Below are 18,223 nucleotides of genomic sequence, written 5' to 3'. Positions count from 1 at the left end.
GCTTCACTTTCCATACCAATGTAGTTGTAGGGGAGGGAATCACAAGATAGCTCAAAGGCACATCCAAAGCTTCTAGCAATTGATGTGTAAACCCCTGTTCGAGCAGTCCTGTCATAGTCAGTGTTCCCCCACTTCGCTCCTGACCTTGATGAGGATCAGCATGTCTTCTAGATCCTTGCCGTCCCACTTATCGAAGGGCTCAAGAAGCTGGAGGCGCTGGCTGGTGGGGCTCACATCCACATGCTGCCCACTGCCATCCTTGGGAGGGTACTGATAGGTGTCCTGACCTGGGTCAAACTCCTTCCAAAGAAGAAAGGAAAATCGTCAGCCTCAGCCATCCCCAACAAGACTTGAAGAGAACAAGCCAATACAGGCAACTGCACCCATTCTAGCTTTAACACTAAGGAAGAGGTCAGTGCATGGAAGTTCCCTTACTACATATAAAACACTACTAGTGACAGGCCTTCCCTCCCTCCATCTCCAGGCCGAGCAGTTACCAGCTTGGGCAGCTCATCTGCGTCAGGTGCTTCTAGTTTAAACTTCTTCCCATCTGCTGCTGTCAGGTAATCTGTCTCAGGGTTAAATTTTAGAGTGCCAGCAATGGACAGGGCTGTGACAATCTGAAAGAAAAAATTACAAATTTAAAGGCATATTCTACCCCGAATCTCTTCATTTGAAAGTCCTACACCTAACAGTCTCAAAGCCAGCAGCCAAGCTACAAACCAAGCTACACTGGGTCTCTTCTGCAGACAGAGGAATTGACACCCTGAATTATTCCACGGCCCCCCTCTGGCTGTTTCTTACCTCCGGAGAGGTCACAAATGCATGAGTCTCCGGATTGGCATCATTGCGACCTGTGAAATTCCGGTTGTAGGACGTAACTATTGTGTTTTTCTCTCCTTTCTTGATGTCCTTCCTGTGAAAGAAACAAACATGCTCATCAAATCCAAAGGGAATATTGCTTCTAGCTGTCTCGCTGCTAAAATCCCCCAGCTTGGTTTTGGTAGCAATCACTATCTTTTGGAAACATGAATCGGTGCCTGGACATGTTTTCCTCCCTTAAGCACAGGCTCAAAACCGAGGACAGTGCAAAACCAAGTCAGACACTGATTCCTAGAGCAGTTTTCATAGCCCATGTTGTGCACTGTTGAACCACCTAAACAATAATCAACTAAGTACATTGCTTTTGGACATCCCACCATTAGCAATGACAAAGCCACGTGAGAATATGCCTCCCATCCCTTCTATTGGGAATTTTCCTCCCTGCCACTCCAATGACTGAAGTTGGACCAATTCACTTTTCCTATTTTACAAGGACCATGCGAACTCCAGTCCGCCCGCTCACAGATAACAAATCTCTCTCCCCATTTTTTGCCTACTATAAGAAGCCTCCAGGTGTGGCCACACTTCTGGCCATTCTGCAGCTTCATTCGTCTAAAGGTTCAATATAAATCTGCAGTCTTTCGCTTCTCCTCCTCCAGTGCACATCAGACAGCTATGGCCAATGGTGTTTTAAGCATTTATTTTTAATTCCCAGTGTGTTATATTTACAATCAAATTTGGCTTCAAAGAGCACTTTAGGAGCTAAAAGATACAAAGCTAGAGTGAGGTCCGTCTTTCACTTTACCTGTCCCACTGGCCAATGCACGGCCCACACGCGTTGGCAAGAACCAGCCCTCCAACATCTCGCAGGATTTGCGCCTGGGGGCAGAGAACAACTTTGTTACTAGTAGAAAGTCTGGACTAAGTTTCTGGGGTTGCTTTTTCAGGGGAAGAGGACACCTGTCTTCTAACAGAAAGCACCAAGCCTGAGAAAATTCCCCTCCTTGTTTCACTTGCAAGTTTTGAGTCACTTTTATAAATACATGGGGTTTGATCCCAGTAAAGCTGTAAGTTAACACTGGGGAAGAGCCCAGGATGATTTGCCATGGTGTTCCCATTCTCTACCTACTTCAAACTGAGCAATCCAGCTACTCGCAGGTATTTGACTGAAGGGCAGTGGCTGGACTGATTAATATCCTACACGCTTCCTGTCCATGTAAGGAGAGAATTGGTGAAAGTGCAGGCAAGCATGTGTGCCTGTTCAGTCCATTCAGCAAACGATTCAATTAGGAGGGCAGCTGTTAAGGAAAAGTATGACTGTGGACTTCTTGGAGGAGGCATTAAGCATTGGCTGGACATATCCACATGTAGACTTATATGGTTGGTCCCCAAGCTGTGACAGCATCTAGTATTTACCAAATATTAGAACTAATTAAAACATCATTTTCTGCTCCCCACAGAAAAGGGGAGAAAGTAGGTGGTGGTTCCTCTACAGAAACACTTCATTTTAATCAAACATGAGTTTTGCCATAAGTTTAGTCTAGAATGGGAACTTCCTTCCTACAGACAAAGGGCTTGCCCACATCCTAAACTGTTCTTAAAGGAGAAAACTGGATTGCAGGTGGGTGCAATCAGCCATGCAGCCATGGCCATCCACAGAATCCCAGAAGCAAAAGGCATCCCTTGCTATGCATACTGTTATCTCCTCAGGGCCCCAGTTACTGATAACTGCCTCAGCTCTATCCAGTTCCAAACCTGTTCTTATACACCCAGGTAGTAAAGATATCAGGTCAAAACACCGTCAAGGTGATGGCAGGACCCACAGGTGTAGTAACACAAGACTGGTTACTACATCAGTAATAGCACCTCTAGCAATAAGTGAAGACAAAGTTTAAGAGGTTTCCATTAGTTACCTCCGGACTCCTGAGTACTGTCTGGAGGAGAGTTTAACACTTACTGTTTGGAAGCGTAAAGAGCAGTCATACTCACATAACCGTCTCTTTCAATGGTGGCACGGATCTGCTCTGAGCCTGGTGTGATTGTGAACATAGATTTGCACTTCAATCCATGCGCTAGTGCCTGTTTTGCCACTGCTGCAGAGCGTCCCATGTCCTCATAGCTGGAGTTGGTGCAGCTGCCAATCAAGCCTGTGGTGTTTGACAGAAACAGGGAGGTGGTTACTGCAGCCCCCCATTCTAGGAATCTTCTCTCTGACTCCTCTCTCAGCAGAAAAAACAAGGGACAACCATGTTTTCTGCTGATGAGGAATCTGAAACGGTTTCAGGTACTAACACTGCCAAGCCTCCCAACAAGATACTGCAGTCACAAGCAATCCTTTTTCTGGCTTTGGAATTTGCACAGTCAGAACACACTACCTGGTCACTAGTCTGGTTATCATTTTACAAGATCAGAGTGTCGCCTACTTGCACTTTGGTTAAGCCAATTACCACAGAGAGGCATTGTTCCACAAAGACAGAAAAGGCTTCGAATCAAGATGGCCAGAAACGGAGGAAATGATGAAAAGAAAGCATCCTTTGTTACAGTACGAAGACCACATGAGGACATACTATACTGTCCTGACAGCATTCTGGTGCTAACCGGCAAAAAATAAATTCTCTTTCAGTTACAGCTGCTCTTGATCCTATTTGTAACACTACTGAATAACACATTTCCCACCTGGGATGTGGCCTTTACAACGTATTTGCATTCTTTTCATTCCCCCAGCAAGCAACACTTGAGAAGCCAGCTGACAGGTTACAGCCCCACAAGTGAGTATACAAGTATCCAAGCCTGCTCTTTAGGACAGCAAGTACTAACTTTACTATGTCCCGAGAGCTCAACAGCCAACTGCTGGGAGGACTGACAACCATGCTCCTGGCTCCTGACGGATCTTTGCAACAGACAAATCCATGCAACAGACTTTTAACAAAGGTGCTCTTCAACAGGTAACGTTCCTGTCAACCCAATCATTCAAAAGTTTCCAAGAAGGAAAAAAAAAAATTGTCTGCCTCTTGAGATTAAAATCCCTCCAACTATCCCAGATTTCACCCCACACACCTGGCCCAGGTGGTCACTACTCTTCCCAGCAAATCCATATGGCCATGAAGAGATGACACTGCAGCAAAGTCAAAGGACATACAGCAGTAATTAAAGGATTGGATCCCAAGCTATGTGACCAACCGCTTATCCCAAGACAGCAACATTTATGCCACAAGGATGAAGGCAGAGGAAAGAGCAAATGCTACCCACCAACTCTGATATCAACAGGCCAGCCCTCCTTTTCTGCCACAGCACCAATATCTGACACAGGGTGCGCCAGGTCTGGTGTGAAAGGTCCATTGATATGCGGTTTCAGCTTTAAGAAACAGTGACAAAGTCAGAAATTACAGTAGCCAAGAAAAACCCCAAAACACAGCAGCAAATCAATTCCTTTCATAGCTCTATCTCAAAGCTGTTTAAATAGGATTCTCCTGCATGAAACCAGAGCAGGAGCTGTCAAGCGAAGCAGACCTGAGTGTTTTAAATGTTCTAGCACAGCGCCAGGGGTGTCGCATCAAACTCCCAGCTTGGTCCTCATTCACACAAAGCAGTCACATCACAACGTCCAAGATGGCAAGCAGGAAGGAAGCCTTACCTCACTGAGGTTGATTTCTATCACCTGGTCATATTGACAACCAGAATCCGGTACCAAGTGTTGCTGGAATTCGTCCGCTAGCGCAGCTATGTCTGGAATAAGAAAGAAGGGAGATCTGAAAAGTGCAGCAAATATGAGGGAAAAGAAAAAGCTTGGAATGGCTAAACACAGGGGGTCCACCATATACTTCCCCAGCCACTTCATCTACAGACTCCCCGCTTGTATCGGATGACCTACGGGACCACGCAAGGTCAGAAGTCACATCAGACACCACTGCAGGAGGATGCTGCTCCCAGAATACACCTTCACTTGAACCCACACATCTACCCACTTCAACCCCCAAACCCTCTTACCAGCTCGCCCAGTCTTGCCCAAGTATTTCTTCATCCGTGCATTGTAGGGGAAGACCGATGTGGTAGCTCCGATTTCAGCCCCCATGTTACAGATTGTTGCCATTCCTAGAGAAGGAGTGGGAGAAGAGACCACAGGGTCAATGAGAAAGTCCAAGGCCACCCAGTTCTCCAAAAGTCAGTCCACGGAAAAGACAGCAAAGCCAAGACAAATCAGGGCATCAGCCACAGAAGCCCAATTACACAGCAGAGAGGACACACTGACTACATAATGGCTGGCTCAGCCCCTAACGTTTCTGATCGATACAGTGCCTGTGACCAGGCTTTTCTGCAAGGAAGGAGCTGAAAGCTACACTGATTCTTGCAGATACTGGAAGGGATGACAGGGAACCCCCTGTCTGCACCGAGCACCAAATATATTTACAGCAGTGAGCAGTGTCTCTGCTACCTGCAATGAGTGTCCTGTCCCTCCCTACCACCTCATTTATCTTTACTGGAAGAGCCAGAAATCTGTGAGAAATTTAATGGGTTGAATAAAAAGCTTCCAGTGACAGAACACAATAAAAAAACCCCTCATTTGCTCACAACACTGGGATCACCCATGCCTTTCAAGGACACAGCCATGAAGCTGTACAAGCTGCTGTTTTACATTTAACGAGCTAGAAGAAAATATCACCGGTCAAGTTCCTCTGATTTCACAGAAGAAAAATCCCAAATTGCTCTCAGTTTGTAAAACCAAATATTCCAAGTTGTAGCCAAGCCATGGAAATGGAGAGGAGAAGCCCAGCTTGAAGGCTGCACTTCAAGCCAAAGGAAGGGACACTTCTCATAATTTGGTCCTAACTAGCATCATTACAGACAACTGCAATTTTTGCTGGTTCAAATTCAGCACCCAAGACCCACAATTAGCTAGTGTAAGACTGCATGTTACAAACTGCTGCTTTCTGGTCTCTCCTCTGCCCTGCTTTTCTAAAAAGCTTTTTCTTTAGCAGCTGTCAACACGTGTACCCCCTTCAACTTGTTGCTTTCCTCTATCCACAGCCTATTTTAGGCTGAAATGAAAATGTCATCATTTATCTCTGGCATCTCCACCCTCTAAGCATACACCGGAATACCTCCACCCATACTCTTATCCTGACACACCATCTTACAGGATTCTTCACAATTAAACATTCAGTGTTCTCAAAGTCTCAAGAAGATTTAATGGCGAGAGGTCACTTTTTCACACTTTTTTTTCACAACGCGAATCTCTCATGTACTAATCATCCGGCCAGGCTAAGGGAGAACATTTAGCACTTCTTGCCTGATTCCCTTCCCAGCTTCCACAGACAACTCAACACCCAGCTCCAACAACAGTCCACTCCAGATAAGAGGTTCGTTCTGTCTTACCAGTGCAAGAGATTGAATCCACACCAGGCCCATGGTATTCAATGATGGCGCCTGTTCCACCCTTAACAGTGAGGATGCCAGCCACTTTCAGGATCACATCTTTAGGAGAACTCCAGCCTGAAAGCTTGCCAGTCAGTTTTACACCAATAACCTGAGCAACATTAATGGGGAAAAAAAAAAAAATACTGACACCATTTCCTTTCAGCAGCCAAAACAATTCCTCAGAATTTTTCCTAAGAATCTGGGTGGTCAAAATACCAAAAAGGAGAAAATCCTGAAGGATCAGAACACGTGCACAAGGGCTGAAACCACTGACAGGGCCAACTGAAGGGAGATCACTACTCACCTATCGCTCTCAGTCCCTGAATAAAAAGGCTGGAAATGGAAACTCAGAGCTGCCAATGAATCATAGACCAGCTGTTTAAGCGGGCGTGTGATTACAAACAAGACTGTAATGGTATATAGTGCCTTATATACATAGTGCCTGAAAATCAACGTTTCTCACATATCTTATATCTCACCCTTCACATCGAAGATTAGTATTCCTTTTGCTCCTACCTTTGGGCATTTGAGCTCCCAAGGGATTCCTGCCATGACATCTACAGCATCAGCTCCACCCACACCAATGCAGATTCCTCCCAAGCCACCTCCGTTGGGGGTGTGTGAATCTGTGCCGATCAGCATAACCCCAGGGTAGGAGTAGTTCTCCAGAATGATCTGAAAATAAAAATGGATAGTTTGCTTGCTTGATTGTTGGGAAAGGAGGGGGAAGACAGCAAGAAAGAAGACAAGAACAAGAATTTAGGTTAGTTTGTATTTGCAGATTTCAGTAGCAAGAAAGAAATTGAATTTCTTCTGGATTGTAAATTCGCTTGTGTTTCAAACTCCTTGTGGAGGATGTAATGACAGAACAAGGTACCAAGTCTCAGTCCAAGGATCCTTGCTCATCCCAGGATAGTAAGAAAACTTTAAAAATTATCTCCATTTTTTCACTGGAAGACTCTTTCCTTCCAGTTTAGGCTTTTGCTAAGGTGCTACCTTTGTTAGGGCTCAAGAGTCTGTTCCTTAGTCTCCAAACCCTTGATCAACTGCTAAGCAAGCCAATTTACCTATCCAATGCTAGCAAGACCTTTCATAGACCTTACGCTCCCACAGCAATAAATACCAACAGGCTCCTCCAATCCATGCTGCCAGCCAAAACCTAATCACATAGAACAATCCCTCACAAATACACCAAGAGGCTGCCCTTCCCTTATTGCTGCTATTGATTCCACGCAAGACTCTTCAACTAGTAGCAAAGCCACAAAACAGTTCTTTAATGAAAAATGATGAGTTTTCTATGGTAGCAAAAGAGTAGAGAACTCAAGCTAATTAACTTCTCACTGCGTATGTGCCATACCAGCGTTATGGACAGCCTTCCTGAGAAGCGCAGAACTCACAGCACGTGCATTACAGAACAGCTTGGACAGAACTAAGGTGGTCCTTTATTGAGAAGACCAAGGTTTTGCCTCTAGTACTTCCAGCTTTATTTGCTTGTAGCTCACATTAATACATCTGCAAGAAAGGTCACTTTCAAGGACTCACTTTGCCAGAGTTGGACTCTGAAGCTACACAACACGACCAATTTTCTCCAGCCAGAGAAAGTCAGCCACAAGAAAGCTGGTAACCACGGCATGGAGCTATGTTGCCACGTGACAGGTGCTACAAGTGGTTTCAGAGCACAAATGACCTGAGGTGTTCCCACAACCCCTTGGGGAGTTCACCTGTTCTATTTCCTTTCTCTGTTGTGTCACATCAAGTTAAAGTAACCTTAGTAACTCATTTTATAGCTAAGAAAACATAGCAGAGAGCTCTTGACTGCACCTGGTCACAAGTTCCCTGCTGACAGGATATCATCCATTCTCCTCTCTACTCCTTTTGCTTCATGCTGCACTGCAATTTTTACTGCCTGCGAGTCAGAGGAACAATGAAAAAATGTCTACTGGACCCACAAAGCAAATCAGCCAAGAGCAAGTTAGGGAAATCCTGCTAGCTGTTGGTTTTAAAGAACAAAAAGCCTCATTAAGTGGTAAGTTATCTTGGGACAGTCATATTCTTTTAAGGTGCAAGTGCTATAACAAGAGAATCTCACACTTGGAAACTGTTTTGCATTTTATTCAGTTCACATAGCAACTCGTTATGTGTTGCCATTCTTGAGTACTTAAAGTAAGCTGCTCTGTTTGATGTCCTTATATACTCTCCTGTTTTTTATGGAACCAAATGCATACAAAATAACCCTAAAAAAGTATGTTCCCAAAGCTGCTTTCCTTACCACCAAAAGCAATTCACATTAGCCCTACGTAGCCAGCTTCATGGCATCACCTTACTGTCCCAATCGTACCAAGAGGAGCCAGCCCACAAGCAGTTAAGATATTTCAAGCTTCTGTGATTCACATGGCATGCTGTTGGCACTACCTAATCATGCATCAGGTTACAGTTTGACCAAAATAACCTTTAAGAAAAACCACTGTTGTCAAGATAACTGAGAGAGTGCAAGCAAGAAACCTCACCTGCCTCAAGGAAAGCAAGTTGTTTCCCTAAGCTGGTGAAATTCTCTAAGGGTTCGCACTTGAGCTCTCTCTTCACCATAAGGTAAAAGAGCCACTGCGTGTTCAAAGACTGCAAACACACACACACGCTTTACCTGGTGAATGATTCCCGACCCAGGTTTCCAGAATCCCACTCCATACTTGGCACCAGCCGTTGCTAGAAAGTTGTACACCTCCTGGTTTATGTCCTATTCACACAGGGAAACACACAGCGTTAGTAACACATTTTGTTCTTCCATACATCAAGAGCTCATTCAAACACATTCACTTCCCTCCCATGCCTGTCTGTAGTTTGCTCCACAGTTTTGTAGCAGCTAGAGGGAGGTGCACATCACTCTTAAAACCAAAAGGGATCAAGACTGTTTGCCAGTCAGTTGTAATAGGCCATTTAATTTCATCCAACTTGTAGCTCTACTAAAGCATCTTTTTTAGTTTCCAATTCCAACTAGCACAAGGGAAATAGCACAATTAAAGGAAAACCCTGCCAATAAGGCATTTAAAAATGCTCTGTAATTTCTTGTATTCTCAGGTTTGTTTTTTTTTTTTAACATGTTTCCCTCTCTTCTTCTAACCCCTCCTGCCTTCTCTACCAGCTGTTCCTTTTGCTTTACAGGTGCTTTGCAGACATTTCAAACCCTTTAGATAAGCCTTTCAGCTTTATTTTTACAGATTAAGAAATGGAACTGGAAGTTGCTTGCTGCCAGGGGAGTTGGTGGGTGTCATTTCTCATTCTACTAAGTCCCCTGTTTAAGACTCACACAATGCTGCCTTTCTTGCTGCACTATAACCATTGCTGGTGGAGGTCACACTGTGAAAATTGCTTGTGAGAATAACCATGGTTGCCAAGGAAGTATGACACTATTATGTCCTGATAGTTCTTGGCAGAGGAGTGGCAGAGTAGATAAGATAAGCATTAGGAGGAAAGAGTTTCTTAAAGACTGTTCTCATGCAGCCACGGTTCAGAATAAAGAGAAAGGGGAAACTGGAGATAATGGAAGAATTGTCTCAGCACACATTTGCTGAAGTTTCCCATGAGGCAGCAGCAGTTCTTTAAGCCTTGTTTTCCACTGGGAGTCGGGTCACTTCACTCTGTGCATCCCTCCCCGAGTAAAGCATGCTGATGTGCCAGGAGCAGATCCAAACCACTCTCCAGCCTGCCAGCATTCATTGTGTGCCAACTGGCAGCAGCAGAAGCAGAACCCAGTCAGAAGGCGGCAGGACCTTTACTTGCTCTGCGCAGAGAGGATGGCAAGGGAGGGACTCGGCTCAGCTGAGGACTGCAGCGAATATAATTGCACTACAGAGAACAAATGCAGGAATAGAGGGATGGGGAAGACTGGAGGTGAAGGGAAGAGAAGAAACTGTCTTATTTAGTAAGTCCCAAATTCTTAATCACACAACATGGGCACAACTTAGACAAGCAGAGCAAGAACTCCCCAAACTCACTCCTGAGTGGTAGAAGTTGCTTTACTGTGGCCTGAAGGAGGAAGCCAGAAGCAGTTATTTCAACATCAGGAGTTTCTGAGAATAGATATGGACTAAAATCTTGAAATGCAGCTGAGCCCCCACAAACTGTTTACTGTTTGTAAATTTTGGTATCAACATCCAAGGCACAATTCCTCCTGGCTCTGACAGTGGACTTAGGCTAGGTCCACTTGGGAGTAACAAGATTTCCCCCACCTCCCTGCTATGCTAAGAGCATGTTCTTCCTTGGCAGATGCATTGTGGTATGCAGGACAGAGGTGAATATGTCTATATTTAACAGAAGCTCCTACAGAGGAATAAGCAGTAAAACAGTGAGCGGGAAATTTAAAAAAGGCAGTGAATCAGCAGTTGGACAAACACCACATTGAAATTCCCAAATAAAAAGCAACATCCTCCATGCTTCTATACACATTTAAAGGGCTACCCTCGCTAGCCCTGAAAGCTGCACATGCTTCAGTTAGTGTTCTTCAGCTAATCACTAGCAAATGGTTTGGGAAACGAAAGTAGTTATTTGCTCCACCCTCACAGGATACACCAGTGCAATGCAGACACACGTTCAGGAAGTTTTTCACACTGCCATGCTGCAGCATAGAGCATAACTCTCTAGAGTAATCTGTCTTCCTTTTTTCCCCTTTGGAATAGTTTTTTCCTCTTCCCTTAGCTGAAATATCTTCTCACTCTCCAGAACACACATACGACCTGGGCTTCCGTCATTAACAGATTAAAACTAGCTTTTCCTACATTCATGGTCCTTTAAACCATGTAATGGATGAATCTCAGCTGAAAAGCTCCCAAAGATCTGTTTACTCTGTCTCTTTGCTGCATCTGACCTATCTACAGAGCTGACCACCACAGGCAATCTGCTACCATATCTGATTCATGGCTGTCCTTCTGGGTAAAGAAAAAAACATCTCTTCCTTCGACTGGAAAGAGGCTTTCAAACAGACAGAATTTAAGTCTCTGCAATAGTGACCTTGGCTCTTCGAAGATCCTTTTCACCACCTGACTGGGCTTCGATGAGGTGATCACAGTGGATGGTGGAAGGCACAGCCACTTTTGGCAGCCCGCTGCTGATGAACTGAAGCATTGCCATCTGAGCAGTGGCATCCTGCATGGCCACACGGTCTGGCCGTAAGCGCAGATAGGTCTTGCCCCGCTCAATCTCCTGTTTTGCTGGGTCATCCAGGTGTCCATATACAATCTTCTCAGACAAGGTCAGGGGACGGTCAAGCCTGGGGAGAAGAATTTTAGTATCTGCATCTTGTGTAATTCAACATTTGCCCTTTTAAGCATGTAACAGAACGCTTCCCTATATCACTCAGACTGTTAAGACCTATTAACACACAGAAACCTGCATGGTCTTCTTACAGCACTAAAATACCAACTGGCAGTGGGCTAAAACAAGGGCTCAGTCCAGAAAGTTCAAAAGTATATGGATTGATGCTTTATGCTTTCTTTTATAATCTTCCTATACAGTAAAAGAAACATTGACTCTGCTCATTTCTTGAGTCATACCTCAGGACAGCAAATGTGGAGGTGAGACAGAGGTCAGACTCAATTCACAAATACCAGATCCCACAGCAAGTACAACTAAGCGGAGTTTCATGACCTCAGACCTTTCATCCTGCAGCTGTATCTGTTGAGGATCTCAGTGGTGAGATCTTCTGAGAAGTAACTAAGTAGATACAATGACTTGAAATGAGAGCTACTGCATTTAACAAAGGACGCAAAGACTGAAGGACATGTCATACTGTTAATACACTGTCATACATGTCATACACTGCTGAGGTAAGCGGAGCAGGAATGACATCTTAACAGGCACACAAGCCTCTGTCAGCAGATTAAGGTCAGAATGTTTACATATGCTATGAATTCCTAGCCCTCCTTTCCTTGCCCAACGCCTACAGTGGAACACAGGAGAACATTCACTGTCAAAACACAGTGCAAAGGAGCATTAGCCTATAATGACCACTGCCCACGTGCTGCTTCCCCAGAAAGGAGCAAAGGCCAATATGAAGGCTCCTCAAAGAGGACATTAAAAAAAGAGGACAGAGCCCTTTCTAGCACCTCCTCTGCACTGGCCTGGTTCTCTGCATGTCACAGTGCTTCATCGTAACCTTCAACCCTTCCCACAGTGCCCCACTACCACCTGGGGACACTCAACTCACTACTACTACTCACTACATTTGTGACTGCCACCGCTCAAAGCTGCTCTCCCTAGAAAATATTCCCTATGCCAGAGGCCCATGACATTTTTTTCCTCCTCTCCTGTCACTGCAGAGCTGAATTCTCCACATTGGCCCCTCCCCTCTTCCCTCCTCCACTCTTACCTCTTACGGACGATGTTGATGTTCTTCTCCAGCTTTTCATAATTTATGTGTTCATTAGGCTCAAAGTGGCTCATGGCCACCTTGGCCCGCTGGCACAGGACAGGAGCAACATGGTAGCGTCGTATCCCACTATTCAAGGCATGCTGGAAAAAGGAGAGTATTAGCACTGGAACCTTGCAGAGTGAACTCCTATAACATATCAATAAACTAATTGTTTTTCAGTTGTTATTCCTGGGATTTTACAGGCTGAGGAATAGAAAAATTACAAAAGTTTTTAAAGGCACCCAACGAACATTTGATCATACAATACTGCATATTATGTTAAACAGTGAGACACCAGGTTACCCAGAACGGGTAGCATTTACCAAATTATTTTACATTTCTATTTATAGCACCAGATGCCTTACGCTTTCAGTGAGAAATCTGCTTTCAGGCAATGCTGAAATAATTCTTAAGCAAACACCAGTTTGCTATACTCCTGACATTACAGCCATGGTGGAGAAAAACCTACACAGTTTCCAAAGCAAGCTAACCCTAGGTTTGTATTTGCTTACTGGTATTGAGTTTATATTGAAGGACTGGCAGGTGACACAGTATGGGACTGAGCAGATACCCGTCTGTTCCACCATCACATGCTAAGTTCCCTATGCAGGGTCCCTGCATACCGTTAACAAAGCTCATTATATTTTCACATAAGGTGAGCCGCATTTCAATGCTAGCTAGAGTGACTTCGATGTACGTGCCTGGTCTACGATGTAATGCAGAGCAGGAGAGAGGCAAGATGTGGAACAAACACATCAGCTTCACCAACCTGGCTGCACAGATCCATGCGCTACCTACCTTCACTCTCACGAAGGCATCCTCACCTTTCCCCTAAGAAAGGCCCTGCACTTGCCCTACAGGTGAGTTAACAGCAGGACAGATGAACTATACTGTTGGCTGAACACATCAGTAGAAAATGCCATAAAAAAAAAGCACCCAAATTTTGCTTGGCAGCCTCCACAGTGAAACAGTTCCCTGGAGCATGGGAGAAGGGCAGGCTATGGCGAGACACCTTTACAGCACCTGACCTAGAAGAGACAGGTCAGTGCCCAGGGTTAAAAGGCTCTCATGCAGCTTTGAAAACTGAGTCAGAGGGCAGCCTCCATAAAAACTTCCAAGGATTTGGTACGTGCATTTCTTACATCCTTTGAAAGTCTCAGTCATCGGCGCTAGAAGTCTGGAAACAGACTGAAGACAAGAGTTCAGAGTTCTTCCTCCTCCAGTATTACTCTTTAATCTTAATCTTTTTTTGCCATTCATCCTCTACTTTAGTGTTACAAGGTTTTGATAAGTACAGGTTAATAAACATAGCAGTATTGCACTAAATATCCCTTTTGTATGTATGACTGTAAATCAGCAAATATGCCTTGTGCAGACCACAATCACAGTACCTACCACTGCTTCTGTGTTATCAAAAATGCTAGTCAATTCTTTAGATCTGTTCAAGCATTTTTAATTTTTCCCTGTGAACATTTTTTCCAGTTTTCTTGTTACCAGCATTGAAAACATCACCTGAAGTAATCATGATCAATGAGACATCACCAATTTTTATCTTAATTTCTTGTTTTATTGTCCTTTTGATAACATTTGTTAGTATCTTACACAATAAAAAGTTCAGGAAATCTAGGCAAGATCATAATAGCCAGCACACTAGCAATAAGGGTGTAGTTTGGTTTTTTACCAAACAGTCCTAAGCTATTAGATATATAGCTTTCGGTAAGAGCAATACAGACCTACAGCAGCTGCACACCATTTTCATTAAAGAAAATCTGAAATAAGTGAACGTGGCAGTACAAAAGAGGGCACTGCTCTTCCAGAAGTGCAAATGAAACCTGGTCATCAAATTTCACTGTGCTGCACTTTAGTTTAGAACTTCCAGAATGTATCACAGGTATCAGAGGTGAGACTTTTCCTTCCTCCACCAGCAAAACAAAACAAACCAAACCAAACACCACCCAGCTTCTCAATGTTTAACATACATAAGCTGCTCTTTACCTAGTGGCCACATAACTTCTGTGTTTGTTTTGTTCTGCTTTCCCCCCCCTCCCACTTACCCAGCACAATTAATGCTGTGGACAACGTTGTCTTTACCTCACAAGACATCCATTATCTTGTGAAAGTCTTCAGCTGCCAGAGTGGCTGGAAAAACCACTAAGGGATTTCCTCAGTGTTCATGGAAAAATGATAATCTCTTCCCCAGACCAGGAAAGGTATTTTTTTTAATGCAGTAATTCCTTCTTTTTCCCCTCAAACTAACCCTGTAGCACAACTGATTAACAGAGTTCCACCATGTCACCCAGTAAACTGAAAGCTAAATTTCACCGTAATTCAGAGTACAGAAGGAGAACAGATTTAGAAATTAAAGCAGAGGCTTCATAGCATTCTAGTCTTGCCTGGGACCAAAGCTGATTACGATAAAAAGTCGAAGCAGGGCTCTCCAAAAAGAGGTGCAAAGAAACATGTCAGATAAAATTCAGACAACATCTTTTCCTTTTGAACATACACATCTATGTACCTTTTTAATTCGCTAAATGGCTCTGTGAAATTTAGTATTTATTCAAATACCGTATAAATATTCAAATAGTAATTGCAGAAGTAGCAATACAAAGTAGTTGACTTCTGCTTGACCACAACTTCAGGCTACCAGAAGTGGGAAGGGAGAGAAATAAGCATGTTTGAGGTGAAGGATCCCGTCTGGACATGAAGAGTAGCAAGAAAAGTCTGGAAAACTGAAGGTCTGTTTCTGTGATGGCCAGTAAGACTGGGTAAAAATGATCACCTAGGCCAATCAGTTTCAGAAGACTAGAGAATCATTTTTGTCTACATAAGACTTTTTTAATAGGTGCCTTTTAAGAATCATTTTTGTCTACATAAGACTTTTAAAAGGCACCTATTAAAAAAGTGCTATCTTCATTTTACTGGGATCTAAATCTCATCCCACATCTCTACTCTGTTGGGAATTAATTTGATTCAATATGATTGTTCTCATGTTGGCGCCCAGCAAGCCTAAGGATCCATCACCAACAATAAGCAACGGCATATACTGCCTGGTTAAAAAGTCTGATCTCTCCTCATAAAGAATCTACAATGTATCACTCATCACACTTGCCGATTCTCCGTGCCTGTCCTTTTTACACTGCATCCTCAGAAACGGGGTGGCAGAACTACAAGATTAAGGAAAAGCCACAAGCCTAACAGTTCCCAGCTTCATTCCCTCTCACTCTTCCCTGAAATAGTAGGTGGTTTGGGGGGCTTCTGTGGTGGTTTTTTACTGAGCAGTGAGAAGTGCCTTGAGACCAACAGCCAAGGGAAGTAGGCAGCCAGCAATCTATACATTTTCCCTTATATCCAGGAACTGTTAATTTCCAGACTGACCAACCAGCAAACAGCTGCCAAGTGATCTCCTCTCATCTGGCATTGAATTTGTTATCCCAGCACCTGAATGTCCTTATTCAGATTTCAGTAAAAGAAACGGCAGTAATCATTACAGGGCTCCTAAGTCTAATGGTATTTTGGCAGGTAAAAAGCTTCCTTAAAAGACACAAAAAAGCCAGCCTATTAAATGGGTCATTATTTTTGAAATCTCTGTAAGGAAGCCAACACTTACCTTTATAGATTTTAAAAGCCCATCTTGAAAAGCTAGCTATCTTGCATTTAGCTCACTGCAGTGAATGGTCCAGATGCAAGGGGAGTCTGAATTCAGAAACTAACTTACATTTTGGCAGCAGATATGGCAGACAAGTCCAGTAAGCAAAAGCTCACGTTCAAAAGAGTAGCAACTGTGCTACATGCATTCCTATCTGGGAAATCCATCCTAGAAATCCTAGCTGAAATCCAAAATACCATCTTTCCTCATCCTCTCTGATCTAAGAACACTGGCCAAGTTTCCAATATTCACTGTGATTCAGCCTAAAAAAAGTAGTGTGGTATAATCAAATTGTAAATGCAGTCTAATTTTCTAGACCCACCTCCAAAGAGCAACCAAAATTAGGGTTCTGAAGATCAGTTTAGCTCCAGCCAGCACTGCTTTTTGCCAGCATACACAAAGCTTCCTATACACAATTTCAGTAGTTACCTACAAGGCCTCCATAAAACCCTGATACTTTAGATGGTTTAGAGTTGTACAGTACTACTCATTCAGTCAATCCTCAGCCAGTGTGGCTCAAGAAATGGAATGCTACTAAAAGCATCTCTCAGATAGGCAAGAAAAAGATCTTGAGGCTATTAGAATAATTTTACTTTAAATAGGACAGCCAGCCCAAACCAGGCTAATTCTAATTTATATCCCTCAGAGGTAAGTATGCAGTTCCAATTCCAAAACAGTTCTAGGACGGGAGATGAGTAGAACCGATGTTAATAACATGTGCCATGGTCAATGCTGGCACTATCACAGTGGTTGGCAAGGTGATTCTCATATTCATTAATCTCTAGGCTACTACATATGTGCAAAAAAAAAAAATTGCCTCCTAAAGAGATCACCTAGAAGCATGTTTGATTACCATCACAGATTTAGTCCTTCACAGGGGAAAAAACCATGTACCCTGAGCCTGGTAATAGAAGACAGCCTCCCAAAATACTAAATTCCCCATATTCACTGTGCTAGCACAGCCTTTGTTTTACATTATACAATATTAATTTTAGCAAATGACTGCTTGTTCTCATGTGATGACACACCATAAAACGAGAACCAATTCATTATCCTCATAAAGGATTTGCCTTCATTTTATGAATGGTATTTTCTGTTCAAAGTACAAATTAAAAATTATTTAACAAGAGTTAATATACCAATTTAACTGAAATGGTGTTATTCTGTAACTTTTGCTTAAATTAAAAAAAAGCTATACATTAATAAAACACCTACCTCTAAAGTAAGAAAGTAATATAAAACATGAATTAAGCTTCACAAAGTACTTTCAAAATACTAGAAGCCAAATTCTTACTTCGGCTCCCTAAAAAAAGGGAACACGTTGGCCAAGGTCACAAATGGCAAACTGAAAAGTTAAATTGCCTGACTTCATCACATGCTTTATCAAGGGGAACACAAGCTTCCTTGTCCCTGTTTGCAGCCCTAAAAAAAAAGAAAATTGCATCCTAATATTTGCCTTCCAGGCTTTAAAAGATCATGAAATCTTTATTATTGAGTACACGTTAAACACAATAATGTCTCGAGTAAGAGAATCTCTATGGCGAGCTCATGTTACAGGCAAATGTGATTTTTAGAGGTCATGATAGACAAGACTATGAGAATCACTATCACTGCCTTGGAAAAAAAGGCAGTTTATGTGCCTGTCCAGGTTGCTTTTTCAGTTTTCCTAGGTCCCGTTTATATATAGACCCTGGCATCTTTTTCACCCAGGGGCCTCCATTCATATTGAGTGGTATTTTTGAAGCAAAGTAGCCAAAAGATAGCCTTTGCACTCGCTCACACGAGGAGTCACCTTGTGCTGCTGCACGCTGGTAAGGGGAAGAAAGCTAAGACGAGAGGAAGAAAAAAGCACGCCCGCCGGGAAAGGCTTTTTATTTCGCCGTTAGGGCCCACGCCCTCAGGCTCACCCCCCCGCCGGGCACCCCGGCGGGGCCAGG

General features: G+C 43.5%; 1 protein-coding gene across 1 annotated transcript in view; it reads right to left on the bottom strand.

The window, feature by feature from the left end:
• ACO2 (aconitase 2) overlaps positions 1-18,223 on the bottom strand; it is a 43,683-nt gene that overhangs the window by 3,454 nt on the left and 22,006 nt on the right. The window contains exons 2-14 of the mRNA XM_009290025.2: positions 12,599-12,741; positions 11,242-11,500; positions 8,879-8,971; positions 6,754-6,912; positions 6,196-6,346; positions 4,810-4,914; positions 4,457-4,548; positions 4,072-4,177; positions 2,812-2,969; positions 1,628-1,701; positions 805-916; positions 498-620; positions 145-300 (exon numbers count right to left, since the gene is read on the bottom strand). Of these exons, the coding sequence (XP_009288300.1) occupies positions 145-300; positions 498-620; positions 805-916; positions 1,628-1,701; positions 2,812-2,969; positions 4,072-4,177; positions 4,457-4,548; positions 4,810-4,914; positions 6,196-6,346; positions 6,754-6,912; positions 8,879-8,971; positions 11,242-11,500; positions 12,599-12,741 (1,731 nt within the window). The remainder of the gene's footprint in view (positions 1-144; positions 301-497; positions 621-804; positions 917-1,627; positions 1,702-2,811; positions 2,970-4,071; positions 4,178-4,456; positions 4,549-4,809; positions 4,915-6,195; positions 6,347-6,753; positions 6,913-8,878; positions 8,972-11,241; positions 11,501-12,598; positions 12,742-18,223) is intronic.

The sequence above is a fragment of the Aptenodytes forsteri genome, unplaced genomic scaffold (assembly GCF_000699145.1).
Source record: "Aptenodytes forsteri isolate BGI_AS27 unplaced genomic scaffold, ASM69914v1 Scaffold284, whole genome shotgun sequence".
In the NCBI taxonomy this organism is placed as follows: domain Eukaryota; kingdom Metazoa; phylum Chordata; class Aves; order Sphenisciformes; family Spheniscidae; genus Aptenodytes; species Aptenodytes forsteri.
This window is presented reverse-complemented; position numbering and strand designations above follow the sequence as displayed.